Source organism: Rhinatrema bivittatum, chromosome 2 (genome assembly GCF_901001135.1).
Source record: "Rhinatrema bivittatum chromosome 2, aRhiBiv1.1, whole genome shotgun sequence".
In the NCBI taxonomy this organism is placed as follows: Eukaryota; Metazoa; Chordata; class Amphibia; order Gymnophiona; family Rhinatrematidae; genus Rhinatrema; species Rhinatrema bivittatum.
In genome coordinates, this window is record NC_042616.1 from 570,980,453 (window position 1) to 570,993,520 (window position 13,068).

The window sequence follows — 13,068 nt, forward strand, 5'->3', positions numbered from 1 at the left end:
GAGGGAGGGGGCGTGTCCGGGGGCGTTCCCGAAACGACGCGGCGTTTCGGGGGCGGGCCCAGGGGCATGGTCGAGGCCTCCGGACCAACCCCCGGGACCGGAGGACGGAGCGGGGCTGCCGGCCGACGCGCGCAAAGGTAGGGGGGGGTTTAGATAGGGCCGGGGGGGTGGGTTAGGTAGGGGAAGGGCAGGGAAGGTGGGGGGAGGGCGAAGAAAAGTTCCCTCCGAGGCCGCTCCGATTTTGGAGCGGCCTCGGAGGGAACAGGCAGGTCGCGCTGGGCTCAGCACACGCAGGTTGCACAAATGTGCACCCCCTTGCGCGCGTCGACCCCAGATTTTATAAGCTACGCGCGTATCTTATAAAATCCAGCGTATTTTTGTTCGCGCCTGGTGCGCGAACAAAAGTACGCGATCGCGTAGTTTTTAAAGATCTACCCCTAATGTTCCGCAAATTCTACATTGACCTTCAGATGTCTGATCATCCCAACTCTCAACTGAACTCTCAGTTGTAAACCTCCTAATACATTCTCTTCACCCTGAACCTGCATACCCTCCTCATCCAACCTAATAATGCTCTCTGGACTTGATATGCTTATTTCTAATATTGTTCAAATTGTTTTTACTGCTGCACAACTGCTAAGAAAATGTATAACGTTCACATTGTTTTTCTGTTACACAACTGCTAAGAAAAATGTATACTTTTGTAAACCGTTATGATGGCTCTACCGAATGACGGTATATAAAACTCAACAAAAAATAAATACATCTTCTCCATGGAGGTCAATCTCAGGTAGGCTACCAATGCCTCTGTGCTGGTGAGCCTCGACATGTCCCACCAGATTCAGGCCTACCTGGTCATAACAGATCGGATAGAAAGGGTGTGCTTGGCAACAGCAGTTCTAAATTTGTTGGGGGTCAAATGAAACAGTTGAGTGGGCTTTCTAAGGACTTCAGTCCACTTCAAGTAGAAGGCCAAGGCTCACTTGTATCCCCAAACTGTATATGGCGTGTGCACCTTTGTATTATTTATGAATAAGGATATTATACTGAGACTATGATTAGGAAAGACATCCTGAGACATTAATGAATGATTGCTACATGTGCATAAATTAGGGTATTCAACATGGTAAAGAAAGTATGGCACCTCAACGTATATAAATGTGATTCCTGAACCCGGGATGGAAATTTGGAGTGTAAGTAAAATCACAGCAGTGTTTAAAGGTGGTTTGAATACATTCCTGGAGGAAATGTTAATAAACAATTATTAGCCAGGTTGACTTGGGAAAGTCATCGCTTAACTTTTGCATCTGCTAGGTACTTGTGACCCAAACTGGCTAAGCTCAACGGACCTTGGTCTGAGCCATAATGGTATAGATTGTTACATTTATACCAGAATTAATTTCAGCAGATCAGGGCATGAATGAGCATTCACAAAGTATTAGCATCAAAACTATGAAGGAAGGGGGAAAAAAAGGAGAAAAATAAAGACAACTTTGTGATCTGCAGGAGCCACACCATATAAATATAAATGCACTAAACAGTGGCACAAAGTCCAGGTCTTTTTTTGTCAGTTTTAAAAAGTGTACAACAGAGTTTTCTGAAATAACACACTTTTATAATTCATAAACTCTGCACTTGCTTGTCAGCCTTTCTACATCAGAACTCTCCTGCTTTATAAGAAATGGCACAGTCCATGAATAAAGGGGAGAAAGAGTTTAAGCGTATGCCTGTTTCCTGTAGTTTCCATTAAGGGTCTGAATTTAGGTGGGATTGCATTATTGTTTTTATTTTATTTGCAAACATTTTAAAATAGATCTTGTAAAAAGACAGACTTCAGATTTAGAAGTCACGTCTCAAACAAGTGGACAAGTGCTGGAATCAGAGAAACATGTTTTGAAATTTAAAAAAAATCCTAAAAACACCAAACAGCAGTGAAAGTACAAAATCTTCACAGGTTCACATACAACGCAGCTACAATCCCAGTTTTTTGGCTGTTAGTCTTCTGTTTGTGGTAAACCTATCTCCATTTCCATTTTGTGTTATTTGTGAGACCTTGTCCAATCACTGTAGGAAGCCTTATTTTTATTTGTATTCTGGCTTTCATGGCACTTCAAAGTGGATGACATTCAGGTACTATAGGTATTTCCCTTTCCTTTTGGAAAAGCATCCTCAAAATTCAACATCCTGATCTGAAGGACAAATCAATAGATTAAAAAAAAAAAAAAGTGAACGTTTGAAAAAAAAAAAAAAATACAAGTTTTGTCATGAAATTGTACTCTGATCCCAAAACAAGCTCTATAAGCTTCATTTGAAATCATTTAGATGGTGGCAAAAATGAAGAAACCGCATATCACTGCTGAGAACTCAGTCATTCCTACTGCTATCAGAATGGTGGCAAAACAGAAGTAGAAAAAATTGAAACCATCTCACATTAAAATGACACCACAACATGAAATATTGATGGCACAGTAGAAGAAAAAATCATCCAGAAAGAGCAGTTTGCTTTATAGGCTGATGGATATACAGATGTACATACAACACATAATTGGTGATTGTCAGATACGCTGATAAAGACGAACAAGGGATAGGTCACCATAGTAAATCTGTTGCTCACTTAAAAGATGTAAATTCTTCAATCATGTAGAACTATTTTATTATCCATAGACTTCATTGGGTGCAAAATGAGTACATGAAGATTTAAATAGAACAGCCATGAAAGCAGCAAACTTCATAGAAGTAGTGTGGGCTCTGAATTCATGTCTTTTCCCCAAACGCTATGCCATGACATGGGATCTAAATGTATTACTGCACTTCTTCTCGCTGAAGTTCAGTGGTTGTCACGTGGAAGGTTGCTGAATCTCCTCTTCAAACTGGGATATTTAAGAGTTCAGAGATGACATCTGAACTCTTGCAGCATTTTGAAGATGAAGCATCAATAGGAAAATTAGCCTCTCCTTGTGACATTTTTGATTGTACCAATGGCTTGAACCTTCAGCTTCAGGGATACAACACAAACATATTTATCCTACATGATACAATAAGAACTTATAGAAAAAAAATTGAGGTTCTTGAAAATTCAAACCTTGTGGAAATTGTGTTTCATTACCACAGCTCTCAGAGTCCAGCAAAGAAAACAAAATCCCTCTGAATGGACGTGTCAAACACTTGGGAAATTTGGGTCCAACTTTGCACGTTATTTCCCTAATGTTGAAGAGCATGACCATCTACAGAAACTGAATTTTGAATCCATTTAATGACAGGGCTATTAAATAGGCAGAGCATCCAGAAAGCATGAAGGAAAATATTTTCAGCTTTCCAGACAGTACATTACAGAGTATGCAAAGCATAGAACTGAATGAGACCCCTGCATTTTGGCAGAAAATGAAGCAGCAATACCCACAGCTAAGCAACATGGCCCTCACACAGCTTCCCCGTTTGCCTCAACATATTGTGGGAGACCAGTTTCTCACACTTAACTGGGATAAAAAATAAAAAGAAGTCACTTTTGTCTGGAAAATGATCCAATAATAGCAATATGTAGTTTTTAAAAAATCCTTTTTATTGAAAGGAATGCACAAGAAAAACAGCTTACAGACCAGTACATAGTTGTTTCTGCTACATACTATTCCCAATTTCACATCAATTACAGAAGGGGAATCCCCTTTTCTAATATATCCTCTCGCTTCCCCTATCCCACCCCATGCCCCAACTAAGAACCCATCACCCAGACGCCATTAAGAATTCATCTGCAATGAACTGACCACTATATGTCGCATTCTAGTTATTAGTGATTCAATAAACCACTTCCAAATCTGTAAAAATGTCTTACAACGTAGTAACATACATTTCGTTGCTGACATTTTCTCCATAACCATTAAGTTATGCATTTGTAACTTCCACAGTTATAGTTGGCGGTTCCTTATTTTTCCACTGGATCATGATGCATCTCTTGACAATTAGGTTGGCCCCAAAAAGCAATGCGGAAGACTGTCTATAAAAGCCAGGAAGCAAATAAAAAACATAGACCAGTCATTTTAGTTGTAGGGGTATATTTATTGAGGGGATCAATGTGTCCGTGGATGCAGAACCATAGAGTTAAGGAATTTACACGGTCAAAAAAGTCAAAGCTCTAGGCACATTGCAACCTAATTTCTACACAAAAAAGCCCCTGATGCAGCCCTTATTGTAGGCGAAACTTGGCCAGAGTCAGGCGATTGGATTATCTATACTTGAATTGTCCAGATTTTGATGATCTCAATAAATATACTTCTACAACTATGACAACTTGTCTACATTTTTTTATTTGCTTCCTCTCTTGACAATTATGCTTGATTTGTGCATGAATATCAAAAGATTACCACCATCCAACACACAATTTATCCAATATATCCAAACATAATTCAGGATTCAACTGTAAGTTCAAATGAGCCTAAGTTGTGATACAGATAAACACATCTTCCTAAAAAAAATTTTCATACGTAGGTATTTCCAAACACAGTGCAGGTAGGAATCTTCCATACTCTCACATTTAAGACATTTCTCAGATTCAACAATTAAAGCTTTCTGAGCTCTTAGGGAATGTACATTTTATGTAGAAATTTTAATTGCATTTCTTGCAAATTAGCACTTTCCACTAATTTATAAACATAGTCCAGACTATCTTTTAAATCATCTACTAAAATATCATTCCCTAAATCAGCACTCCATTTTACTGCCACATCAAAAATTGGATCCTTTTCATCAACCTCCCAGATCATATTTCTGTACAGCTTGGAAAGCAATTTAGGCTCAGCTTTAACTTTCAATACATCACATTCACAGTTACCTGCCATGAAGACCCCTCTTTCTTTTTCTAGTAAAGTGTCTACATAATGTCGTAGCTGTAGATACACGTAGAAGTCCTTACTGTTCAAGTCAAATTTATCCTTTAAATGCTAAAAGGAACAAACCCCTTCTCTATTATCCAACAAAGCTTACAAAACAGAGAAACCAACTGTTTTTCCAACTCCACATCAACTACGTAGATAAGCTAAATATCCAATCAAGAACGACTCTCAGTAAATAAGCCACATTATACAAACTAATATCAGATAAATTCTAGCCTTCCACAGTCATTTGCATACTTTTATCTGTATCCTTGGTTTCCCTACTACTCCCAATAATAGGAAAATCAATACAAAAAGCCACTTGGAGAGCACAATCATTTTTATCAGCTGAGCTTTTCCATGTAATGACAAAGGTAAACACTTCCAACTATCAAGCATCTTCTCTGTTTCTCTCATTAGGGGCGTAATATTTAATGCATATAATTGGCTTAAATCCCTAGGGACAACCAAGGTCAGATATTATAAAAAGTCCCCTGCCCATTGTAATGGAAAAGGGCCTACTCATTTTGATCTTAATTGTCGTGAGACATCCAGAGCGAATGATTTTCCCATATTTATTTTAAGCCGCAAAAATACCACAAAATCCCCATTAAACGTACCAAAGATTCCAAAGGTTTAGATAAACAAACTAGCACATTATCAGCAAACAAAGGTACTTTTTGTTTCCACTTTCCCAAACTTGACCTGTGAAATTTGCTTATGGTGTAATATCTGCCTTGCCACTGGCTTCAGAAAATGAACAAAAAAGGGGAGATGAACAATCTTGTCTAATACCATGCATAAGGGCAAACTGCTCAGAAATGAGGCCATTACATATAACTGCAGCCATGGATTTCCATATAAAATTTGTAGTTTTTCCAGAATAGCTCCACTGAATCCAATCTTCTCTAATGTGAAAAAGTAACTCCACACACAGAACAAAAGGTCACCCTATCCCCAAAAATTGTTTGAACTTATATAATATATCTACCTTCCCTAGCCTGAATAATTTGCTGCTCAATAAATGCCACTGCTTTATGCTAGAGAATAACTACACCAGTTTTCCTTGACATGGGCACAGAGGCAGCATAACAAATTCCATCCCAATCCCACTGTAATTTGTCATACTCAGTATTGTTTAGATGTGTTTCCCGCAATAATGCAATTTTGACATTTTGTTTTCTTAATGCAGTCAAGATTTTTTTCATTTTTCTTGGGGGAACTGATTACAACTACATTCCAAGAAATTCTCGTGTTACTCATGTACAACATTAAAAAAAAAAAAGCACACACAACAGATAAAGTTTCAAATGTTCTAGTGCTCCCCAAGCCTAAGCACTAACCCTCAACTTCCTGCTGCAACCAACTACATTGCCCATTCATACTACAATATTCACCTCTAGAGTCATATCCCAGCCCTCCCACAGATCCTTCCCATCCACCTTCCCTCTATATTCACACTCTTCCTCAGAGGAGAACAGTTCACGTATACCAGTCATCCAAATCTTCACCAGTCAAGCCACACTTAGGTGCCACCCTCATCTGCTCATCACTTGTCAATCTAACAATATCCGCACTTTATCCAGTTTTCATGTACACCATCCTATATAGCTTTTGTTCATTCCAACAATTCACTATAAGTAGAGCAACCTATCTTCCCCGAAATAAGATCCATTTAAGAATACTTCCTCTATGACAAAGTTATAAATATAAAGAAGAAAGATCACTCCCATCCCATGCTGGAGCCAAATCTCATGTAACCAAAATTGTAGATAACTTTCAGTTTGATAAACAATAGAAGAAACTAGTAGAAATCCAAGGGAAAACGCAAACAATTCAAAAAAACAGTATGGATAGGCTATTGCTCCTACCTATCAGAGAAGACATGAGGGGAACCACTAATATTGAAAGCAAATATGAGCCTCTATCTTCTCTTCATCCAAGAAGCTCTGTTAAAGTTCACCAGCCATAGATGATCCCCTGTCAAACTAGGATGATCCCAAGAAGCATAGTAGTAAATGAAAATTCTTGCAAATATAGTAATCAAACATACAAATATAGAAAAAACTTTCTAAGCTTGGTCGAACTCCTGAATCTCAAAACAATGTAGGCAAGTGAAAGTTACTATGAACACATAAATGTATGAAATGTTGAATGAATTGAGCAGAGAGTGGTTGGCTCCATGGGTAAATGAAGTGCAATGGACAATGAATCAAGATTCATAACCAATAACATCTACCTCCCTCAACCTTCATTTCTCTACAGGAAATCCTGCTCATCAGACGAACTCAGCAAACAGCTGGCCTTAGAACTCCCACACATTGACATCTCCTCTCCCAATTCAGCCCTCCATTCCTGGACCAACATAACAGAAGTGATAGCAAATAAACTATGCCCGCTATCAACAAAAAAATTTAACCCCAACTCTTCTTCCAAAAGACAACCATGGTTCACTAGCGAACTCCGAAAACTCAAACAGAGCCTACAACAGAAAGAGAGTAAATGGCGTAAAGCACCTTGCCTCAACACCCTCTTGGCCTACAAGCTCGCGCTGCACTACTACAAGAGCTCCACCCTAAAAGCAAAAAGGGACTTCTATTCTCATAAAATCCATGACCTCATCTTTGACGCTAAAGCCCTTTTTGCATACGTTTCCAAGTTAACCCAAATCAACGCTCCTGACATTCCACTCAACCAAGCTCAATCAAAAGCAGAAGAGTTGGCCCTCTTCTTCCGAAATAAAATCACTAACCTCCTATCACAGCTTCCCTCCAACACCACCTCGCCTTCTACTACATATCACCACCCCAATAAAAATCTCTCTCTCAAATCTTTCGATCTCATCACAGCCTCAGAGATCCAAGAAGTTTTGAAGAAAATGAAACCATCCTCACATCCCTTCGACCAAATCCCCTCTAAACTACTACTACTAATCTCCGACTCCATCTTCAAAGCACTGGCGGACATCATTAATTGTTCGCTATCCCAGGGAATCTATCCGGACAATCTTAAACTGGCCTCCATCAAACCACTCTTAAAGAAACCAAATCTGGATCCTAAAGATCCCAATAGCTTCCGCCCAATCTCCAACCTTCCATTTATAGCCAAGGTCATGGAAAAACTAGTCAATACACAACTATCGGATTACATCGAAGACCACAAAATTCTGTTCCCCACCCAATATGAATTCCGAAAAGCAGCTAGCACAGAATCCCTTCTCATATCCCTGACAGACTATCTCATCATGGGCCTAGACAAAGGCTACTCCTCCTTCCTTCTGATTCTCCTGGACCTCTCGGCAGCTTTTGACACTGTTAATCACTCCATCCTCCTAAACCAGTTGTCATACATCGGAATAACAGGAACGGCATTGGCCTGGTTCAAAACATTTCTTGATAACAGAGGCTACAAGGTTAATATACACAAAGAATCTCTCCGTCATCATTCCTCCCTAGGAGTTCCCCAGGGTTCTTCCCTATCCCCCACCCTCTTCAATATTTACCTTCTTTCTCTATGCAAGCTGTTAACCAAAATGAACCTAAAACACTTGTTATACGCAGATGTCCAGATCATGATCCCCCTTAAAGAATCCATCACAAAAACACTTGAATATTGGGAAAACTGCCTTCAAGAAATCAACGGCCTCCTCACCAACTTAAACTTAATTCTAAATTCTTCTAAGACCGAACTCCTTCTCATCTCCCCAGAAAACAGCACCATCACACAAACACACCAGCAAACCTTCACATCACCCAAGCAAGAGACGTAGGGGTTATCATCGATAATCGGCTAAATCTGAAATCCTTTATCAACCAAACAACTAAAGACTGTTTCCATAAATTACACGTCCTGAAAAGAATAAAACCACTCTTTCACTTCCAAGATTACAGAACGGTTCTGCAAGCTATAATCTTCTCTAAGATAGACTACTGTAACTATCTTACTAGGTCTCCCCGCATCTTACACCAAACCTCTTCAGATGGTCCAAAATGCGGCAGCCAGAATACTGACAAACACGAGGAGAAAAGACCACATCTCTCCCATCCTTAAAGACCTACACTGGCTGCCAATCCACTACAGAATCATACATAAGTCCATTACCACTATCTACAAAGCCATCCATCACCACGCTCCACTCAACCTTCAAATCCCACTCAGAAAATATACCTCCTCCAGACCTATTAGAGAAGCTTACAGAAACTCACTACATGTACCTCATACCAAAGACTCTCAACATATAACATTTAGAGACCGGGCTTTCTCTACAGCAGGACCATCACTATGGAACTCCATTCCACCGGAACTTTGTCAAGAACCATGCCTTCGAACATTCAGAAAAAGGCTTAAGACGTGGTTGTTTAAACAAGCCTTTCCAGACCCTAATTAAATCTCATTTCAACGACAACCACAGTCAGACATTTTTAGAACACTGTAAATAATTGATCTTAATATTAAATTTCCTTTAGACTTTCCTCCACCCAGTTTGAACATCCTTGTTTTACTGTAACTTCAGATTTCTCTTTTCACTTGTTCACAGTTTTTACTTTACTTTACACCCCCTGTTAAATGTAAACCAGCTTGATGTGATTCTTATCTCGAATGCCGGTATAGAAAAACACTAAATAAAGATAAGATACGTTTTACAGATAAAGAAAAACAAAAAAAAATTTGTAATGAATAAAATTTAGGGAGGTTGGAGATTTTTATGACGACTGATTGAATTAAATAGAGCATGTTCTTAAGTTCTCTGAACTAGGAATGTCTGGGTTCTGAGGTCTTTTCCTCCAATTGTTACGGATATTTAATTCAGCTTTGGAATTTGAATAATTTTGAATATTTTGGTGAAAGTGTTTTTCATACATTTATGCAAACTCCTGAATCTACATTATTTTATTTATTTGTTGATTTTTATATACCGACATTCGTCGGAACATCATGCCGGTTTACATTGTAATAAATTAACAAGAGTGAGATACAATAAACAGGGATGGGGAAGGGGGGAGCAGCAATGAAGAAGGAGAGAGGACAGCAGTAGAAAAGATAGGGAAAGAGAAATTTGATAGGAACATTTGAAGAATATAAATTAACAATAGACAATTTATGTACAGGTGGGCTGGTAGGTACCAGACCATTGATGGCAGTGAAAGGGAGGGGGGGGGGTGAGGGAGAGACAGGGTAGGATAAGCTTAGAGTGGAGAAGGGGAACTTATAACACAGTATTTAGGAGTCTTTGCTAGGGGGAAGAATAGGGGAGAAAGCGGCGAGGCAGATAGGAGGAGGGGAGAGTGAGTGGGCTAAGAGGTTTGAGTGAAAGCTAAGTTTGGTCAACATCTGGATATGCTAATGTAAAGAGCCAGGTTAGTTTCTAGACGGAGGGCCGTGGGCAGGGTGTTCCGTAGGGAAGGGCCGGCAATGGAGAAGGCCCTTTGTCTGGTTGAGGTGTGGTGAGCAGTTTTTAAGAGAGTGTGGTGAGAGTTTTTAGAGAGTTAGATCTCAGTCAGTATTCTGCTGTTTTTTGTGGGCATCCAAAAACTCTCACCTCCACAGCTAAATCAAATTTGTGTTTCAGGACACCAATCACCAATCAGAATTCTCAAAGTTGCAGGGAACAATAGCAAAAATTTCATTTTTTTTCTGTACAAAGTAGGAGCAAATCGGCACCATGTCCTTCTGTTTCACCACAACCTTTGCAAAATAGTCATTACAAATCAAAATCCTGCCACTCTCATATCACAGCTCAGCAAGTTGTTTATAGGCACTTTGGGGTAATAATGTCTGGCAATCTGAAGGCAGCGAAGTAATGACAAAGCGATAGCTAAAGCCAGAAGAATGCTCGGCTGCATAGAGAGGAATAACCAGTAAGAAAAAGGAGGTGATAATGCCCTTGTACATGTCCTTGGTGAGGCCAAACCTGGACTACTGTGTTCAGTTCTGAAGACCATATCTCAAAAAGGATAGAGACAGGACAGAGGGGGTCCAGAGAAGGGTGACCAAAAGGGTGTGGGGTCTTTATCAGAAGACTTATGAGGAGAGGCTGAAGGATCTAAATATGTATACCCTGGAAGAGAGGAGATGCAGGGGAGATACGATACAGAACTTCATATACCTGAATGTTTTAATGATGCATGAACTTTGAACCTTTTCAGTTGGAAAGAAACCAGTAGAACTAGGGGTCATAAAATGAATCTCCATAGGGGACAACTCATAAGAAACATCACAAAATATTTTTCATGGAGAGGGTAGTGGATCCCTGCAATGCCCTTCCGGAAGAGGTAGTGAGGACAAAAACAGTATTCAAATTCAAAAAGGCATGGGATAATACTGTGGATCCCTAAAGGCTAGAGATTGGAAATGAAGAAAAGGGTACATGGGAGTAACTTGCATGGAGCAGCAGTTACTACATTTAACAAGGCACGGGGATTATTACCCTTAACCAATTAATCTTGATTCTTTTGACATAACTGCAACATTGCTCTACACTTCGATGGTGGGGGGGGGGGGGGGACAGATAAAGGGGAATTGGATTCAAATGACAGCCAACGATGGGCCCTAATTTTTTACAATCCAGGGTACTAATATGCAGGTATTAGGGAAAAAGCACAGGACTGCTTCTATGGCCAAATCCAAAAGCAAAGCACTTTCAAGCAGCATTGTCTGAAATACCAAGCTGCTGCTTACCCCATAAAATTGATGCTAGCAATAATTTTCTAATGGGTTTTGAAGGTTGCTTGGTTTTGATTGTAAATATTACTATCCTTAACATAAGACTTGAGGGTAACCTGCACAGAGCAGTAGTTACTACCATAAGAAACTTGCTGGGCCAACTGGATGGGACCATTTGTTTTTTTTTCTGCCGTTACTATGTAAGTCCAAACTTTTATCAAAATATAGTCCAAACCAGTGAATCGAAGAACAATCAGTGAAAGAGCCTTACATTCACATATAGTTGTTTATCTAACACAAGTCCAAAAGTTTAGCCATTATCGGCCATGGCCTATCATCCACTGTGCTCCCATTCAATGTATGCACTCAAATCGAAAACTCACACGATCATTCTCATTCAGATTCAGCTCCTTTAACAACAGAGTATGAGACTGATCTAGCAGTTTAGTACCATGGATATTTTCTGTAATTCCCAATACATTAATACTGTTTCTCCAACTTCGATTCTCCAGATCTTCCATTTTATCTTGAGCTGTCTGCACTGCCTTTTCCAGGCCTGCAAGTTGCATTTCCAATGATTGAACCTTTACAGAAGTTTCTAAGGCACTAGCCTCAATCTCAGACACAAATTTTATGCTTATATATCCAAACTCATTTGAATGGGGCCTGCATCGATAACTGGAGCCTCTCTACAAAACACAGAGATTGGACTTATGAGCGTAAGATTTGAGTCACTGTTGTGGGTGGCAGTCTGGACTTTTATTACAAAAGTATAAGCACAAAACTTTTTAAAAGACATTGGACTCATCATAAAAAATAATTGTTCAGTCACAATTGTGGTGATTATGGGACAACAATTATAAAAAGTGCTGGTTTTCTCTTAATATTGTTATGACCATCTGTCGCAGACAGCTGCGACCGATCCAACTCACGACATGTGTAGGTCTGCTCTCTGCGGATCAGCTCGCGGCTGGGGCTAGCCGCCATCACCACACATATCCGACTTCACAAGGCTCCTCGCGGTGGCTGGGACGCCACCATCACCCACACCAACTCTGGGTCTTCCTAGGCGCACGCGTCAGTCATCAGGCCTCCCTTTGAAGGCCCAATGGCGGGAACCTCGGGGGCGTCCCCGACTGATGACATCACAAGGTTGGGATTCTTAAGGACTGCCTTCGCCCCTAGCTAACTGACTTGGCAACGAGTTCCTTTGCTAGTGCTTACTCCTGTCTCCTCGGATCGTGGTTCCTGCATCGGACCCTACCCTTGGCTCTGGACTCTATCTTGGGTACCTGCTCCTCGGGGGCCTGCTCGTGCTCTAGTTGGGGACTCTGTCTCTAGGCTTCCCCGCTCCTCAGGTTAGCCCTGCGCCTCCTGAGTTCCTGCCTGCTGGCTTCTCAGGGTTGTCCCTTGGACCACCTTCCTGCCTGGGAGTCTGCACACCGTGCTTCCCCGCTCCTCGGGGCAGTGCCTGCATTCTACAAGAGACTGTGCTCCATGCTCCCCCGCTCCTCGGGGTAGTGCCTACGTTCTACATTGA

General features: G+C 40.5%; 1 protein-coding gene and 1 long non-coding RNA gene across 4 annotated transcripts in view; one reads left to right on the forward strand and one right to left on the reverse strand.

The window, feature by feature from the left end:
* Positions 1 to 13,068, forward strand: part of LOC115085204 — a 71,364-nt gene that overhangs the window by 40,059 nt on the left and 18,237 nt on the right. The window lies entirely within an intron of this gene.
* Positions 1 to 13,068, reverse strand: part of SEH1L (SEH1 like nucleoporin) — a 109,731-nt gene that overhangs the window by 4,919 nt on the left and 91,744 nt on the right. The window contains exon 9 of one of the 3 annotated variants that reach the window (XM_029590946.1): positions 688 to 2,189. The exons of the other annotated variants lie outside the window; for them this stretch is intronic. Within the exon in view, the coding sequence (XP_029446806.1) occupies positions 2,177 to 2,189 (13 nt within the window). The 3' untranslated portion in view covers positions 688 to 2,176. Of the gene's footprint in view, positions 1 to 687; positions 2,190 to 13,068 lie in introns of those variants that run through there. 3 annotated transcript variants of the gene reach the window in all.